Source organism: Nicotiana sylvestris, chromosome 7, assembly GCF_000393655.2.
Source record: "Nicotiana sylvestris chromosome 7, ASM39365v2, whole genome shotgun sequence".
In the NCBI taxonomy this organism is placed as follows: Eukaryota; Viridiplantae; Streptophyta; class Magnoliopsida; order Solanales; family Solanaceae; genus Nicotiana; species Nicotiana sylvestris.
This window is the reverse complement of record NC_091063.1, coordinates 112231068-112250798: the sequence shown is the minus strand read 5'-3', so window position 1 is coordinate 112250798 and position 19731 is coordinate 112231068. Positions and strand designations below refer to the sequence as shown.

General features: G+C 40.9%; 1 protein-coding gene across 1 annotated transcript; it reads right to left on the bottom strand.

Annotated features, from left to right (window-relative positions):
• Positions 1-18276: 18276 nt before the first annotated feature.
• On the bottom strand, positions 18277-19427 carry LOC138873633 (uncharacterized). Its single transcript, XM_070152107.1, has 2 exons — positions 18974-19427; positions 18277-18863 (listed from the first exon to the last, which is right to left on the bottom strand). The coding sequence occupies exons 1-2, from the start codon at positions 19425-19427 to the stop codon at positions 18277-18279; spliced, it is 1041 nt and encodes a 346-aa protein (XP_070008208.1).
• Positions 19428-19731: the final 304 nt, after the last annotated feature.

The following is a 19731-nucleotide window of genomic DNA, read 5'->3' as shown; positions in this document are numbered from 1 at the left end:
TGTTTTGACAAGGACTGATTCAGAGTGAAGGACACAATGATACAAAGAAACAAGTATTAACAAGAAATGCCCCTGTCGGAAGGTTAAAAGGAAGAGTTTTTTTTCAATAACTAGCCTTAATGATCATGACATGCATTTTGGACTTAACGGCCTGATCTATCAAACTAATCCAATCTTCCCTTTTACTATTGTTATGATTTTGAAGTCGGGCTTGTTCGTGTCAATCCTTCGTATCAGCTTCACGACTCATTTTCGACTAGTGGTACCCCGAGGGGTTTTGACCAACAAGTCTCTCTTATTTATTTTCTCTGCTTACCATCGCCTTACAGTGCCCGTGAAGGTTTTCACTAGCAAGACTCTCTCATTTTTCTTTTTCTTTTTCTTTTGTGAGCAACTTGACAGTGTTCTATGTCGCATGACAACCGTTGCTTATTGCATGCTTCTCTTGGTATTCTTGGAGCCATATCGGGAGGTTTTTATTTGGAAGGTTTTTAGATAAGGTTGGAAAGAAGGGATGATATGAAGGCTCAAAGTAGACTCAAAGTAAAGGAGGTTGTAGACTTACAACTCTTGGAATCGATTCTTTCAAAAGTGAAATAAAATCTTTGCCCCAGTTTCAGCTATTGGGATTTTTTGGAATTTTTTTTTCGAATTCTTATTTGGTTGGACCGAACCGTGAGGCTGCCTTCGTATCCTTTTTAAGGAATCAGGTCGAACGTAGTTCAAACATCTGACCCAACTATTTTTTTTCTTCCTTTCTGTATCTTTTTTTTCTTTTCTCTTTTTTTTTCTATCTTTTTTTTGTTTCTTTTTGTTTTCAAAACAAACTGCCCCAGCTTCTATTATTTGAGGGCATGGACCTTTGACAATTCTTTTTTTTTCCACTTAGAACTTTCTAAAAGATGCCCCGATTTGTACTCTTGGGGCATGGACTTTTATTGTTATTTCATTTTTTCATCATTTTCTTTGACTTTTGACTCTAAACTTGATTCCAAAAGAGGGTGGTCAAAGAAAATAATACAAGGTCAAAGGGGTGACAAAGGGTATAAAGTGTTTGGGTAGCAGAAAAAGAGCCTCCCAATCTCGAAAACGCCAAACATAGTATCTTTTCGCGATCACAACATTGACGAACATGTCTGTCTTCTTGGTGTGTCGTGGTCGAAAGACATTTTCCTTCCATTAATGTCAAACTTTCGACCAAGCTTCAATTGATTCAATATCCTCAAGCCCGATCTTCACAATGATTTGAAGGTGAATTTTACTCGACCTTAATTCCAAAGTATTTCAACTCTTTATTCATCCTCAAAAGTGTTTTTTTTTCAATTATCCAATTCCAGATTAAATCAGTTTCTAAGATCTGGCCAAAATTTCCGCATGCATGTCATGTCATTAGAACTAGAGAGAAAGAAACTAAGAACAGAATGACACAAAAGGACAAACTGTATTTCATTGAGTAAAGGATGAACGGATTTGACAACAAGACAATCAACCTAAAATCCGAGTTACAGACAAACAACTTGACGAATGAAAATAGCAACAAAACATGCAGACAAAACTCACACGAATAGAATAGAGGGATAGAAGTGTTTGACTCAATAAAACAAATAGAATATGGATCACAACCCTGAAATAAACCAGATAATAGAAAAAAATCAAAACAAACTACCAAGATTCCTTCCTAGTGAGGAGAGAATGACTTTTCAATTGCTAAGCTTGACATTTAGCCACAAATTTGCTCATCAGAATCACCATGACCTTCTCCAATTTCGGCCAACAAGTTCCCGAGAGGATTATCATACTTCATGCCACCGGGCATCATCCCCACAAAGTGTGCATCATCATGTGCAGGTAAATGATTCTGCACGATATTCTAGGTGTCACTGTCTTGGATCACAATCAGTTTTTTCTGGATCATCCTTTCTATTTCTCTTTTCAAATCTCGACAGCTTTCAACATTGTGCCACTGGGCATTGGAATGGTATTCATACCTTTTAGAAGGGTCAAAGCTTCTTGCACATGGGTCCACATGATTTGGAGGAATAGGTGCAATCATGTCATAATGCTTTAACTTCTCAAATAAGCTTGCATATGACTCTCCTATTAGTGTAAAATTATCTTTTAACCTTTGTTCCCTTCTATACCCCTGGCTTGGATGTGGATTATAGGGCATTTAAAAATTTTGTGGAGGCTGGTGGAGATTTTGCGGTGCTCGTGCTCGCCTTCTCGGGTGATTTGGTGGCTGGATGACATTCTGAGGTGGAGCAACAGAGTATTGTGAGTTCTGAGGTGGATAGTAGTGCTCCAGGGAGTCATGGGAAACCTGATGAGGCTACTCATAGCTTCGAGATGCTTTCCTAGGACCTCTTCTCGACCCTGATGTCATTATGATTTCTTCGTCCTTCTCATTCGTGTCACTAAAATTATTAGATTCAACCTGACAACCTGAGTTGCAGCTTTGATAACTGCTTGACTTATAATTCTGCCTGTCTTAAGACCATTCTCAACCATTTCCCCCCATTTTGATTGCTTCCGAGAAGGATTTACCCACTGCGGACATCATGTTTTGAAAATAATCTGGCTCTTGAGCCTGAAGAAAGACAGTGATTAGCTCGTGATCATCCATAGGTGGCTTAACTCTAGCTGCGTGCTCTCTCCAATTAATGGCATATTCCCTGAAACTTTCAGTTGGTTTCTTCTTCAGGTTTGAAAGGGAATTACAGTCTGGGGCGTTGTCGATGTTGTATTGGAACTGTTTGACAAAGTCCTGTGCCATGTCATCCTAGACATACCAGCGATACGTGTCTTGATCCATAAACCATTCGGATGCTACTCCCATAAGGCTTTCCCCAAAATAAGCTATTAGCAATTCTTCATTTCTTCCCGCATCCCTTAGTTGATTGCAATACCTTTTCAGGTAGGCTATGTGGTCTCCATGTCCATCATACTTTTCAAATTTGGGAGTCTTGAAACCAGGCGGCAAGTGGACATCGGGGAACATACATAGATCCTTGAAGGCAATACTTTTCTGACCTGCCAACCCTTGCATATTTTTCAACCGTTGTTCTAAGTTTTTCACTCTTTGGGTCATTTCTTCCCGTGCCATCTTTCGGACATGCTTCTCAATGTTTGCAGAAAGATCAAACAAGTACGAGTGATACTCCGGAGAGTGGTACTGCTCTTGCTGGGTAGCAAATTGTTACTCATGACAAGGCTGTCCTTGGCCATTGGCCCATGCTTGACACATTTTGACCATTTACTGTTTCAGTATTCTATTTTCCTCAAACACAGTAGACTCTTGTCGAACCCTCTGACCCTGAGTCTTTTGAGAACTTGTAACAACTTCGATGTCAGTTATCATATTTCCTTGGATCTTGTGTTGTCCGCTTACTACAAACTGGCCACCTCAACTTTCTTTACAATTCAAAACAAGACATGTTAGAATGGACTCAGTCAGTCCTTATTATTATCATTTATTCTTTTTTTTCTTTTTTTTTTTCAAAATCATTTGATCGAACCTGATGTGGGTCGCCTACGTATCATGTGGGAACATGAATCAAATCTTGTGTAGTTCGGGAAGATTAGGAATAAAGGAAATAAACTAATTTTTTTTTTGGATTTTTTTTTTTTTTTTTTTTGGAATTTCAACAGAAAAATTTCTAAAGAAAAAAGGAAATATTTTTGAATTTTTGGACTTTCGCTTTGAATACTTCGAAAGAAAGGAGAAAATATTTTTTGAATCTTAAATTTTCTTTTGAATTTTCGAAAGAAGAATGAAAATATTTTTGGATTTTTAGAGATATTAAAATAAAATAATTTTCTGTTTTTTAAAAATTGGGGTCTAAAAGAAAAACTTTCTAAAGAAGGAAGTAAAGGAAAATAATTTTAGATTTTTTGAAAATGGTGGACCGGAACTGATGAGGTTTGCCTACGTATCTCACATCCGATGATAATCAAACCCATGTAGTTCGCTTTTTTTATGGAACAGGGAAACATGATTTTTGAAAACATTGGCTTATTTTCTTTCTTTTTTTTTTCAAAATTTTGGCAGAGTTTCGAAAATTTTCAAATATCTACCTCTCACTCTTGTTTTTTTTTTCTCTTTTTCCTTTTTTTCTTCTATTTTTTTTAAAATTTTCTTTCCATATTCTAGAAGCCAGTCAACATGCAAGCCAAAACAAATAAATGTACAAGTAGCACGTAAATGCATCAGGATGATCTTTTTATTTTTGGGTACCCCTGTCCTAGACATATCCAACCCCTGTGTTGAGTCCCCAAAGTCAAATGCACATGATGCAAACAAACGTACCTACTAGGGATCCGGCATGAGGCTATGTTATTCTAGGTTTAAAATCTGGGTGTAGTGTTCTAGACCTGACTTACCCGAGCGGACAACTCGAGCCGAGGGGGGGCAGCGTACCGGGAATACAGAAGCTTCACAGGCTTTGCAACTTATCCGAACCTCATTCTAATATTGGGATATGACTCTAACAGAAAATAAACCACACGAAGTGCAAGCTTCCCAGATGATTTAAAAGACTCAGAGAGAAGAGGGTTTCGTAACAGTTTATATACAGTCCAAGCAATATCAAAGCGGTAAAAAGCGACATTTAGCACATTAAGCTCAAACACGTAAAAATCAGATAATAAATAAAATCCAACTATAACAGTTATTCTAAGCTCGAATTCTAAACCCTGAACTAGAAGTTCTGGGTTCTTCTCCCCAGCAGAGTCGCCAGAGCTGTCACACCTCCTTTTTACACCCTCGAAAAGGGATATAAGGGAGTTTTTCCAATTAAAGTGGCAATAACCGAAACGGAATTATTTATTCAAATTTAGAGTTGCCACTTAGGATAATTTATGGTGTCCCAAGTCACCGGTTTAAAATTCCGAATCGAGGAAGTTTGACTCTTATATATGGTCTGCGAACACAGAAATCCGGGTAAGGAATTCTGCTAACCCGAAAGAAGGTGTTAGGCATTCCCGGGTTTCGTGGTTTTAGTACGGTCGCTCAACTATTAATAATTGGACTCATTATCTGATTTATTACATGTTTTAAACCTATTGTGCATTTTTAATTTTTGACCGCTTTTAATTATTTATGAAATTATTCTGGAACAAGTTACGATTATCGTACACTTGTTTGTTTGGTACATATTATGAATCGCGTCACGGGAACTGTACCCACGATTCACAACATGTCTAAATTATTAACATTATTAGTTGTTGTGTCCAGGTCACATAAATGTACCCCCGGATTTGGAAATTATGTATCACAACTACGTCACGGGAACCGTACCCGTAGCTATGATAATTTTATTATAACGCGCCTAAAGCAACTAGCGCATTCAATTATTTCCTAATCTTTTGAGATTATTGATGCCAAATTTATGGACAAGATATTATTGGGAAGCAAATAGGCTAGCTAACATGATTTATTACTTGGCCAGATTCCTTATGGTTCAAAACCGATCTATGGCCCATTCTTATTCCTTGCCAAGAAAGAAATAACTCCAATTTTTTCATTTACCTGATTAAAAGATTTATTCAAGAACCTAAGATTACATGCATCACAATCGAAATAAAAAACTAATTAAAACAATTTAAATAAAAACTAGGACATGCTACTCAAACAACGTAGAATCACAAATCAACCAACACGCGCACCAAACTATCATAACACAATAGAATGAGAATGAAAATTGAGAAATGGGCCTTCTATTGATGAACAAAGTTGAAAATTACAAATCAATTGGGCTAAACAAAGCAACAATCTTTAGACTGAAACGCCGAAATTGCGAACCGGAACCTTGAATTGACACCTGAAAGCTCGAAACCCAAATCGACCTCAGTCAAACAATAAACTAAAACCTCAAATATCTGACAACTGTAATAACTTTAGAACAAGTATGACCTTGACCCAACATAGTTGATACCCTTTTAAAGATGGGAAACTGGATATTACGCGAACTGGGTAACAACGTTCTCGAGTGAAGTAACGCTAAACGGGTAAATGCTGATAATTGGCGAGAAGTTGGAGTTAACAGCGATGTGATTTTCCAAAAAGAGAGAGCGAAATGAGTAGGTGCTCCAGTAGTTGGCGGAATATGCAAAGAAGAAGAATAAACTCTCACCATTTGAGCTGCTGATTGAATTCGATATTATTGCAATTTCTTTGCATTGTTTTCTGATCCCTTTCAGATCCAATCGAAACCACAAAGAGTGGTAATAGAATTTAGCTTAACATTTTTTACTCTTTCACTATAGGTTCCAGACAAAGAGGCATGGAAATTCTAATATGGATCCTAAGCGGGAGGCTCATTGTTCGAAGATCAATGTCCAATCTCCAAGTTTCAGCTGCGGCCGATTTTTTAGGGAGTCCTTCTAGGTTGTAGGTATTTTTTTTATAAGGTCTAGGAATTGAAAACTTAGGGTATTTGTATAATTGAGTATTTTATATGGATGTGAGAAAGAATGATGGCCATTGGATTAGAAGAAAATAGATGGTTATGATTAAATCTTGCACTTAAGTGGGCTAATGGGTTGGGAAGAATGAGCTAAGAGTAATTGGGTTGGACCATGTCTTTTGGGTTTGAACTTTGGCTAAAAAGACCAAATAATACAATGTATCTATAAAAATATAAAAATCACTCTAAATTAAAATAAACTAATATAAAACTAAATACTACGCATAGAACTAATTTTTTTGTATTTTCAAATGTTATAATACTATAAATATAAATATACTAATTGACTTTAACCTAAAGATGAAAAATATTTTTTTTTTTGTAATTTTTGACTTTTTTGTGATAAAAATACAGTAAAAGAGTCAACACTATTTAGAATAGCGATACTACACCTAAATTAAATATTTATGCTAAAATGTGTAAAATCTTGGGGAGGGTCAAATATTACATGTCTACAATACCCAACAACTAAAAGGAGCAAGTGCAGAAGCATAACAATCAGCCATATCGGGAACCAAACCCGACGTATAAATAGAGGCTATCAAAGACCCGGATGTTGTAGAAGCATGCGAGACAACTGTAGAGGACCTCGATCCCGTCCATCTGGACAATAATGACAACACAAAAAAGCTTATATCGGGCACAACCTCTCAGAACCAGTTAAGTTCCATAAATTCTTAACTAACAATGCCGATTTGTTTGCCTTCTCCCATTCAGATATGTCGGGTATCCCAAGAGACATCGCCACACACAAAATGAATGTTGACCCCCTCTACCCGCCTGTGCGGCAAATGAGGAGAAAGTTCAACGCTGCAATCAACGACGCAGTTAGCGAAGAAGTCGATAAGCTACTCGATAATGGCTCCGTCTGAGAATCAAAGTATCCTCAGTGGGTTGCCAATGTGGTCATGGTGAAACAGAAAAATGGAAAGTGGCGAATGTGTGTCGACTTTACCGACCTAAACAAAGCATGCCCAAAAGATTCCTTTTCGTTACCACACATCGACCAACTCATCGATGCAACAACGGGCATGAGTTGCTAAGCTTCTTAGATGCCTATTCTGGTTACAACCAAATTCTAATGGTAGAAGAAGACCAAGTAAAAACTTCTTTTATCACTCACCGATGAACGTACTGCTACAGAGTCATGCCGTTCGGACTCAAGAACACGGGGGCGACATACCAAAAGTTAGTCACCAAAATGTTCAAAGATCAACTCGGTAAGACCATGGAGGTCTACATCGACGACATGCTAGTGAAGTCAAAAAGGAAAGAAGATCACATCGATCATCTGAAGGAAGCCTTCGACATACTGAGGCAATACGTCATGAAATTAAATCCTGAAAAATGCACCTTCGGCGTAACCTCGGGTAAGTTCCTCGGCTTTTTGGTGTCGCAAAGAGGCATCGAGGTCAACCCAAATCAGATCAAGGCCATCGAAGGAATACCAGAAACATAAACCAGCAAAAAGCAGGTACAAAAATTGACAGGATGAATAGCCGCCCTGTCAAGGTTCATTTCACGATCATCAGATAGATGCCATAATTTTTTTAATGTATTAAGGAAAGATCACAGACTTCAGTGGAATTCAGAATGCGTCGATGCCCTAAGAAATTTGAAAGCGTACCTGTCCTCATCGCCATTACTTGGCAAAACAGATCTGGGCGAGTGCCTCCTGGTATACCTAGCGGTCTCCAAAGTCGTGGTAAGTGCAGTTTTAGTCCGCAAAAACAAAGGTATGCAATCTCCCATTTACTATATTAGCAAAACCTTAATTGATGCCGAAACGAGATACCCCCACCTTGAAAAATTGGCTCTGGCATTAGTCGTAGCTTCACGAAAGCTTAGACCATATTTTCAATGCCACCCATAAAGGTGGCAATAACCTTCCCCCTCAGGAGCATCCTACACAAACCCGAGCTATCGGGTAGGTTGGCCAAATGGGCCATAGAATTAGCGAGCACAAAATAACATATCAACTGCGAACTGCAATAAAGTCGCAAGTGCTCGCCGATTTCGTCGCTGATTTCAGTGCAAAAATACTGCCCAAGGTTGAGCAAGAAGCGCTTCGCACTTCTGCACGATCCGACCTCTGGGTTCTCTACACTGATGTCGCATCTCATGCGTAAGGATCGGGATTAGGACTCATCCTCGAAGTCCCTACGGGCGAAGTGATTTGCCAATCCATACGGGGTCCCGAAATGACTAACAACGAGGATGTGACGACCCGTCCGGTCATCTTAAGAATTCACGCCCCGAAATGTTCGGTTTTGAATTTCGGAGAGTTTTGGGACACTTAGTCCCTAAATGAGAGCTTAAGTATTGGAAAATTGACTATAGTCGGAACAGTATGAAGAAGGCCTCGGAATGGAACCGTTGGATGATTTTGGGATTAGGAGCGTGTTCGGATTGTGTTTTGGAGGTCCGTAGCTAATTTAGGCTTGAAATGCCGAAAGTTGAATTTTTTGAAGTTTCCGGTCCGATAGTGAAATTTTTATCCGAGGGTTGGAATGCAATTCTGAGAGTTTCAATAGTTCCGTTGTGTCATTCAGGATGTGTGCGCAAAATTTCAGGTCATTCGGACGTGATTTGGTTAGGTTTTTGATCGAAAGCGGAATTCAAAAGATTTTTGAAACTTAGGCTTGAATCCGATGTATTTTGGTTGTTTTGATATTGTTTGAAGTGTTTTGAAGATTGGTACAAGTTTGAGTAAGGTTTTAGGATATATTGATGCCTTTGGTTGAGGTCCCGGGGGCCTCAGAATGAATTCGGATGTTTGACGGAGGAAATTTTGGAGTTGAAGTTGTGCAGCAGTTGTTCTTCTGGTATTTTCGCATCTGCGGTTTGGGAACCGCAGATGCGGAGCCGTAGAAGCGGCGTAAAGGGCCATAAAAGCAAAATTTGGGATTTTCCTCAAGAACCGTAGATGCGGTTGAATGCCCGCAGAAGCGGAACCGCTCCTGCTGTTAGAGTTCCGCAGATGTGAAAGTTGGGTCCTTAAGTGAAAGTTACAGATGCGACACTTGTTCCACAGAAGCGGGACTGCAGATGCAGTCCCAGGGCCGCAAATGCGGGAATCGCTTGGCAGAACATATAAATAGTTGCCTTTGCGAAATTTAGCCATTCTTTCACCATTTTTATCCGGGTTTGAAGTTTTTGAGGGAGATTTTTGAGGAAAACAAAGAGGAATTACTTGGAGGTAACGTCCTTGACTTCATAACTCGTTTTATGTGATTGCAGACCTAATTAGTGATGAGAAATTTGGGAAAAATGGGTAATTAGGGCTTGAGTTTAAGAGGCCTTTAAATGAGGATTTGAGGGGTCATTTGGACTTCGATTTCAGTGTTCTTGTTATGTATAGACTAGTGAGAGTACGAGGTTTCTGATTGTAAATTTCACATGATTCCAAGATGTGCGACCGAGGGGTATTTTGGTCATTTTACATAATTTTGCGTATTATCTTAGACTTTAATTGTAGAATCAGTACTTGAAGTGTTATTTACAATATGCAATTGAATTTAAATAGATTTGGGCCATTCGCAGTTGGATACTCGTGGCAAAATTGTGGTTTCGGGTTGATTTTGAGCTGGTTTGAGGTAAGTGACTTGTCTAACCTTGTGTGGGGGACCTTCCCCTTAGGATATGATATATTTGATAATTGAAATGCCTTGTACGTGAGGTGACAAGCTCGTACTTGAGCTAATTGTTGAAAATTCGATTTTTTTCCTTAAGTATTTCAATTGAGTTCTTTTTCCTATTTTATTCTACTTGTGAATTTAGCCTGTTGCTAGTTCAGAAAAGCATGTTTAGTTGACTTAATTGTCTATTTTCTTAAACTGGCTTAATTGCATTACGTGAAGCATATTAGGCTAGAATTAACAGTTTACTTGGTACAAAATTTAGCTTAATTGGGTATTCTTGTGTTGCTGCTGTGTGTTTTTACCTTGGGACTACGGGACGACATCCCGGGAGATCCCCTGTATGTATTTATGATCTGAACTGAGGTGCGGGATACCAAGAGATCCCTATCATACATTGAGGATACCAAGAGATCCCTAGCATCTATTGAGGATACCGAGAGATCCTCAGGATACCAAGAGATCCCTATCATACATTGAGGATACCAAGAGATCCTCAGGATACCAAGTGATCCCTAGAATATATTGAGGATACCGAGATATCCTCGGGATACCAAGAGATCCCTATCATACTTTGAGGATACCAAGAGATCCTCGGGATACCAAGAGATCCCTAACATACATTGAGGATACCGAGAGATCCTCGGGATACTAAGAGATCCCTGGTATATATTAAGGGTACTAAGAGATCCTCAGGATACTGAGAGATCCCCAGTTATCATCCTTGTTATGAGTGGTACTTCCTGGTGTTTGCTATTATTTCTGTTTCCATTATTGTACTCCTTATTATCCTGTGTAGATTCTTACTGTAGATTTTCAACTGTACTGCTTATCTTATACTGTCATGTCTCATATTCTTTATTTTATCTCAGTAGGGCCCTGACCTTCCTCATCACTACCCAACCTAGGTTAGGCTTGGCACTTACTGAGTACCACTGTGGTGTACTCATGCCTCTTCTACGCATGTTTTTCATGTGCAGATCCAGGTATCGCTACTCAGGTCTACCATCCTTGAGGAGGCGACTGCTCTAGAGACTTTGAGGTACATCTGTCGCGTCCGCAGACCAAAAAGTCCCTTTCTATTCCTATTTTTAGTATTTAGCCCTTCTGTATTTTTCTGTTCTTATTAGACATTCTAGAGTTAGAGCTATGTAATGTTTTTCTTAGCTTGCGATTTGTGGGTTTCCGGGTCTTGGATTTATGTATTGGTATTGAAAGTTAAACATGGTGTAAGCCGAGCGGCACATTTAAACACTGTTACTAATTTATTTCTGTTTTAAATTGTTTACTTTCGCAAATTTTGGTTTTTCTTCCTCAAATTAGGCTTACCTAGTCATAGAGACTAGGTGCCATCATGATGGTTCACGGAGGGCGAACCGGGGTCGTGACAAGTTGGTATCAGAGCACTAGGTTTATAGGAGTCATGGATCACAAGCCGGTTTATTGGAGTCTCGCTGATCGGTACGGAGACGTCTGTACTTATCTACGAGAGGTTATGTAACTGTTAGGAAAATTCCACTTCATTTGATTTCCCTGTCGTGCGAGATTTTTGACATCACAAATTTTGAACTTCTATCTTCTATTCTCTCACCGATGGTGAGGACACACGCTACCTGAAATGATCAGGCACCGCGCCCCTGCGAGATTCGCCAGAAGTCGGGGCCGGGGTAGAGGCCGAGGATGTGCACGTGCATGCGATGAAGCAAAAGCACCCGCGCGAGCTGCCATCGAGGAGCCACCAACAGTTCCAGCCAGAGCCCAGGCACCGAATGCACATACTGCTACTACTGCTCCAACCTTTCAGGAAACATTTGCACAGTTGCAAGCATGTTTGGTACGTTAGTTCAGGCGGGGTTGATTCAGGTTGTACCAACTACTTCACAGATCAGGGAAGGGACCCAGACTTCCACCACCCCCACTCCAGAGCAGCGAGTTCTCATTGGTCGGGTTCCGGGCGTCATAGCGACACAGCCTGTGGTCCCAGTTTAGTGGGTGGTGAGGACCTCTCACCGAGTAGAAGACAGGTGGGTCCAGGAGAGGGAGGACAGACGAGGTCAGGAGAGATAATATAGGGAAGTGAGGAGGCCTCGTGGACTGGAGAGACCCACTGGTCCTTATTTTGGAGGAAGAGTACGACATGGTAGAGGTTTTGTGGGTCAACTAACTCAGTTTGCATCTCAGATTTCACACAGTGTTTCAGGTGTTCAGGGGTCTTGGGGTACCCATACCGCACATTTCCCACTACCACGTCCTCCCAGAGCTTGTTTTGAGTGTGGTGACATATGCCACATGGTGAGGGATTGCCCTAGACTTGGGAGGAGTGCACCTCCACAGACTTCTCAGCCACAACATGCCCAACAGAGTTCTCAGGCTATGATTACAACTCCAGTTGCTACCCCACCTGCTCAGCCAGCTAGAGGTAGAGGTCGGGGAGGTAGAGGTCGCCCTCGAGGGGGAGGCCAGGCCAGATACTATGCCCTTCCTGCCCGTACCGAGGCTGCTGCCTCCGATTCTGTCATCATAGGTATTATACTGGTTTATCACAAAGATGCATCGGTTCTATTCGATCCAGGCTCCAGTTACTCTTATGTGTCTTCTTATTTTGCTCCGCATTTGGGTGTACCCCGAGATTCCTTGAGTTCCCCAGTTTATGTTTTTACTCCTATGAAAGATTCCCTTGTTGTGGACCGCGTTTATCGGTCGTGTTTGGTTGATCTTAGTGGTTTTGAGACCAGAGCCGATCTATTGTTACTCAGCATGGTTGATTTTGATATTATCTTGGGCATGGACTGGTGTCACGACCCAAGCTTAGGGGCAAGACTGGCACTCAGTGCCTCAACTATCCTTGCGTATCACCTGTGACTCAGAGACTTTGAACATGTAATGTCATATTTTTGGCCATGGGCTGCAAGAAAATGTACGATGTAAAGTATAAAACTGAATAGAGACTAACACTGACTAACCATCAACATAAGGCTGGGCCGGCAAGGCCGTCATATTTACTAGACCTGACAAGCCAACAAAATATACGTACAGGACCTACCAGTCCAACATACTGTGTTAACTGACAGGACATATCTACAAGCCTCTAATAATAAATGTACTATGATCGGAACAGGGCCCCGACCTACCCATAACCTATCTACATATATACACAAGATACACACCACACTGCTAGCCCCGGTAACTCCGAAAGAAGGGGAGCTTACCGATAAAGCTGATCTCGGGCAACACCTAGTGAGGAGGTCTACCCGTCTGTCTGTCTGACCCTGCATGCATAAAATGCAGCGTCCTCAGAAAGGGACGTCAGTACGAAATAATGTACCGAGTATGTAAGGCAATATACTGAAACTGAAACTGAACCGATAATATAACAACTGAGAACAACTGGGAGTCAAAGAAAACTCGAGGATATGCTCATCTGATAATACTGTCTCAATTCTCTCAATATAGTAAGTAAAATAGCTGTCCGTCTCTATAAGGCTCGGTATACATATATATCTGCTCTACCGTAGTAGGCTCGCTCATAAGTGCTCGGCCATACTAGGCTCTGTATCTCGACCAACTAGGCTCGCCCATATGCGCTCGGCCACAGTAGGATCATCATATAACTTACCATCTGATCAGAGATTGCCCAATAGGGGCATGCCCATCGATTATAGCTCGATGGTAATGAAAATACTTTTAATACTATATATATAGACTCTCTGCTCTCTCTTGACTGGAAGAAAGAAATACTCAATTGAATATGATTTATATTCATCCTATGAGAAATAGAAGAATGATCCTACAACAATTAAAATGAACTTAACTATTGAAGGTATAAGCGACAAGATTAAGAGGCATATTGAATTAATGACAGAAAATAAAAATTACGTTTAACTTAGTGAGTCATCATTCTTGGCCTTCCATTACCCATTACAGAGTCTCTTGTTTCTACTTTTGGGAAGTAACATCTCCTTCTGATTTTAAAACCTTTTTCTTATTTTTGACTAAATTCGTATTTAGTGTTCCAAAGCTCAGCCATTTCAATGTCGTTGACAAGAAAGAGAATACAATAGCTTGTTGAACCCGCAATATTTCGGCTTTTTACATGGTCATACCTTGAAACAGCTTCCCATTAAATGCAAAATTCGTTTTTGAATATGACCCAAACCGACACATTATTTGGTCCAAACCGACCGTCGTAACTTAGAAAACTAGAAAAATATACGTAACTTGCAAGACTAGCAAAATATACGTAAATTTCGGGATGTGAATTTTTCTTTATGGCTCATTAACAAAATCGTGTAATGACAAGATCATGCAAAATGAAATAAGGGCTTAGCCTTAACATACCTATAGTAGGAAAAACTCCGTATAATATTCTCGGAGAATATTGCACCGTATTCCTTTAGAATCCCAAAATGTACGTTATTAAATTTCCAATAATCTTCGTTGGATTTTGTTTTTTTGGTTGGAAAACGTTTTCTTGTGGGAGCTTGTCGTTCTGCTGGTGGTTGTTCATGAGAAATGGAAAATTTGCTTTGTTTAAAGCTTGAATTGACTACGTGGGGCCTAACATTTTTAAGATCAAGAAGCTACGTATTAAATTCAATCAATCCCTTAGGTAGCCACCTATTCCAACATGACCATGAGTCATTGTTTGGAAAAGGATTGGCTGCCACGTTCTTTTTGGGTGTAATCTTAATAATTTATCCACTTATTAGTTAACCGGGTAATATTTCGTTATCCGGTAATTAAACTATTACCCGCATAATTTAAGAATTATCATAATTACTTAAAATTCTATTTATTTTATTATTTTTTTTTTAAAATACTTCATATATACTTTATATATTATACTACCATGGTCATATGGTACCTTGCATGGTACTAGTTTATAATTATCGGGTATTATCGCTTAACCTGTATTTTATCCCAAATTGGCCACTTTCAACGAAACTCCTTTTCCCTAATTCGTGCATCCTTTATCCTTCATGGAACTTATTTTTTCCGCTTGTTATAAATAGCTTAAGTACGTCAAGATGATCTCATCCCCGCGTCTACGTCGGTTAACTAAAAACGAAATTGTAACGTACGAAAATGCGATATGTAACATCTTTCCCCCCTTAGAAACATTCGTCCTCGAATGTTCAACTCCTCGTGATCTATATAACTTTTGCAAGGTCATCTCTGTAACAACACCACTATCAACTCTCCCCGTAGGAGCTTAATAATCTAACGACATTCAGGACCATAATTATGAATAACGATGACAGCCTCTCATGACCAACGTAAGAATTTATACACATACCTTATGATTATGATGTCTCAGTCGAATCCTTTTCTGGAGGAGGAAATAAGTAGGGATATTTAGACTTCATGCTTTCCTCGGCCTCCCAAGTCATTTCTTCCACATTATTGTTTCTCCAAAGTACTTTCACGGAGGCTACCTCCTTATTCCGCAACTTACGGATTTGTCAGTCTAGGATGGCAATCGAAACTTCCTCGTATGATAAGTTCTCTGTAATCTGTACATCATCCGTGGGTACTACTCAGGTAGGATCGCCAATGCACTTCCGTAACATAGATACGTGAAAAACCGGATGAACAGACTCCAATTCCGAGGGCAATTCTAACTCGTAAGCTACTTGGTCCACTCTCCAAATGATCCTATAAGGCCCAATATACCGTGGGCTAAGCTTGCCTCTCTTTCCAAATCTCATTACACTTTTCATAGGTGACACCTTTAAGAATACCCAGTCATTAACCTCGTACTCTAAATCTCGTCGCCGCACGTCAGAATATGACTTCTGTCGACTCTGAGCTGTCAACAGTCGTTCCCGGATAAGCTTTACTTTTTCTATGGCCTGTTGAACCAGGTCTGGCCCTTATAACCCAAATTCTCCAACATCGAACCACCCTATGGGAGATCTGCACTTGCGCCCATATAAAGCCTCGTACGGAGCCATCTGGATACTGGAGTGGTAACTGTTATTATATGAAAACTCGATAAGAGGTAGATGTTCATCCCAACTTCTATTAAAATCCAGCACACATGCTCGCAACATATCCTCGAGCGTCTGAATCGTGCGCTCGGCTTGTCCATCTGTTTGTGGATGAAAAGTTGTGCTGAGATTCACCTGAGTTCCTAGACCTTTCTGAAATGACCTCCAAAAATGTGCTGTAAACTGGGCCCCACAGTAAGATATAATAGATACGGGTACTCCGTGTAGTCGCACTATCTCCTTAATATATAATTTTGCGTAATCCTCTGCTGTATAGGTAGATCTGACCGGTAGGAAATGAGCTGATTTCGTGAGCCTATCGACTATCACCCAAATAGAATCAAGCTTATGATGGGAACGAGGTAAACCTGTGATAAAGTCCATGTTAATCGCCTCCCATTTCCATGTCGGGATCTCTATAGTCTGCATTAGCCCTCCGGGCTTCTAGTGCTCTATTTTCACCTGCTGGCAACTAGGGCATTGAGCGACATACTCGGCAATGTTCTTTTTCATATCGTTCCACCAATACACATCCTTAATGTCATGATACATCTTTGTCGACCCAGGGTGAATAGAATACCATGAATAATGTGCTTCTGACATAATCCTATCTCGTAGCCCTGCTACCTCTGGAACACACAAACGACCCTTGTATCTGAGAACCCCATCTCCTTTGAGTTCTAACAACGGCTTCTTTTGTTGTGGAACCCGCTCTCTCAACTTGACTAACTCTGGATCCTCGTATTGCCTCTCCTTTACTTCAGTTATGAGAGATGATTTTGTAGTATTTTGGAGTACAACTCCTCCATTGCCAGAGTCCACTAATCGAACCCCCAAACAAGCCAATTGATGAATCTCCCTTGTCAATTGTCTTTTCTCGGCCTCTACATGTGTTAAGCTACCCATAGATCGGCGACTTAAAGCATCTGCTACAATATTAGCTTTCCCGGGATGGTAGAGAATGTTAACATCGTAGTCTTTCAATAATTCAAGCCATCGTCTTTGTCGCAAATTCAACTCTTTTTGCTTGAGGATATATTGCAGGCTCTTATGATCTGTGAATATATCAACATGCACACCATATAAATAATGTCGCCATATCTTAAGTGCATGGAAAATCGCAGCTAACTCGAGGTCGTGGGTCGGATAATTCCGCTCATGCTTCCTTAACTGCCTTGAAGCATATGCAATTACTTTTCCATGTTGCATCAGGACACATCCTAACCCGACACCTGAGGCATCACAATACATGGCATAACCATCTGGACCATCTGGAAGTGCCAGAACTGGCGCTGAGGTCAATCTGTTCTTAAGCTCTTGGAAACTCTACTCACAGGCCTCTGTCTACTGAAACTTAGTCGCTTTCTGTGTCAGCTTTGTTAATGGTGCTGAAAGAGAAGAAAACCCCTCTACGAACCTCCGATAATATCCTGCTAAGCCTAGAAAGCTACGAATCTCTGTCGGAGTGGTAGGTCTAGGCCAGGATTTCACAGCCTCAATCTTCTGAGTGTCTACCTTTATACCTCCGTCGGATACAATGTGCCCCAAGAATGCTACGGACTTTAGCCAGAATTCACACTTAGAAAACTTAGCATACAATTTATTATCGCGGAGGGTTTGGAGTACTGCTCGTAGGTGATCTACATGCTCATCCTCTGAAAGTGAATAAACCAGAATATCATCAATAAAGACTATCACAAACAGATCCAAATATGGCCGGAATAGGCTATTCATCAAGTCCATAAATATGGCAGGTGCATTCGTCAACCTAAAGGACATAACAAGAAACTCAAAGTGGCCATATCGGGTCCTGAAGGCGGTCTTGGGGATATCTTTCTACCGAACTCTAACTTGGTGGTACCCCGACCTCAAATCTATCTTTGAAAAGCATCTAGCTCCCTGCAACTGATCAAACAAGTCATCTATCCTTGGAAGGGGGTACTTATTCTTAATAGTTACCTTGTTCAGTTGCCTATAGTCGATACACATCCTTAGAGATCCGTCCTTTTTTCGTACAAACAATACCGGTGCACCCCAAGGTGAGGTACTAGGCCTAGTAAAATCTTTTTCCAGTAAATCTTTTAATTGCTCCTTCAACTCCTTTAATTCGGCAGGTGCCATTCTATATGGAGGGATGGATATTGGTTGTGTTCCCGGAAGCAAATCGATTGAAAAATCAATCTCTCACTCTGGAGGAATACCTGGAAGTTCATCTGGAAATACATCCTCATACTCCTTTACTACTGGAATAGACTGAAGTATAGATTTCTCAGCATCGACATCTTTAACTCGCACAATATGATAGATGCACCCTTTTGCGATCATTTTTCTTGCCTTCAAATAGGAAATAAACCTGCCTCTGGGTTTCGCTGTATTACCTACCCATTCGAGGACTGGCTTACCCGGAAAATGAAATCTAGCTGTCTTCGCTCGACAATCAACCGTGGCATAACAAGCTGCCAACCAGTCCATGCCCATGATAGCATCGAAATCCAACATCTCTAGTTCAACTAGGTCGGCTGAGGTTTGATGACCACAAACTGTTATCGTACAACCTCGGTAAACACGTCTAGCGATAATCGATTCTCCGAACGGTGTAGATACCATAAAAGGATCACTTAGTATTTCAGGCACTATACCAAATTTTCGCGCGATAAATGGGGTAATACATGATAAGGTAGATCCTGGGTCTATCAAGGCATAAACATCGTGAGCACAAATAGTCAACATACCTGTCACAACGTCTGGTGAAGACTCTTGGTCCTGTCGACCTGATAGCGCATAGATACGATTCTGGTTACTACCTGAACTGAACCCTCTACCTCTACCTCGACCTCTACCAGCCAAAGACCGAGACTCGTGCCCTGAAGGATGCACAGACATAGCTGATCCTGTTGCTGATTCACTGGTTGCGCCATATCTCCAGAATCCTTATTTGGGCAATCTCGCATCATATGCCCTGGACGTCCACATGTATAACAAGCATCAGAACCGGCTCGACATTGGCCCAAGTGTCCTCGACCGCAGATGGCACATCGAGGCTGAAATGGCCCTGTCTGTCTCAAACCTCGTTGTTGCTGCAACCCTGACGCCTGAGGGCTCTCACCTGGTCCTAACTGAGTATAGCGGTCATTCCTGTACCCCTGTAGCTGAGGTGGCGGAGGTCTAGGTGGTCGTTTGAAGTACTGGGGCCGGTAGCTCCCCTGATACTGCTCCTGCGACCTGACAAATCTCATCCTTTTACGTTGCCCTGACTCAGTCCTCTCCACACTCTGCTGCCGACGCCTACCCCTTTCTATATTTTGGGAAAATGCCTGAATTCGCGAGATATCCATACTACTGTAATGCAGCGGTGGCACACGCCTCGGTCAACTCTAGGGCCAACCCCGCTATAAACCTGTGGATTCTATCCCGCATAGTAGCAACTATGGATGGTGCATATCTGGCCAAGGAGTCAAAATGAAGACTATATTCTCAAACACTCATATTGCCCTGCTTGAGTGCTAGAAACTGATCGAGTTGGGCCTGTCGGATTTCTCGTGGTAAATACTGGTCGAGGAAGGCATTTGAAAAATCCTCCCAAATAGTAGGAGGGGCATTACGTCCCCTGGACCTTTCCCATCCCTCATACCAAAGGAT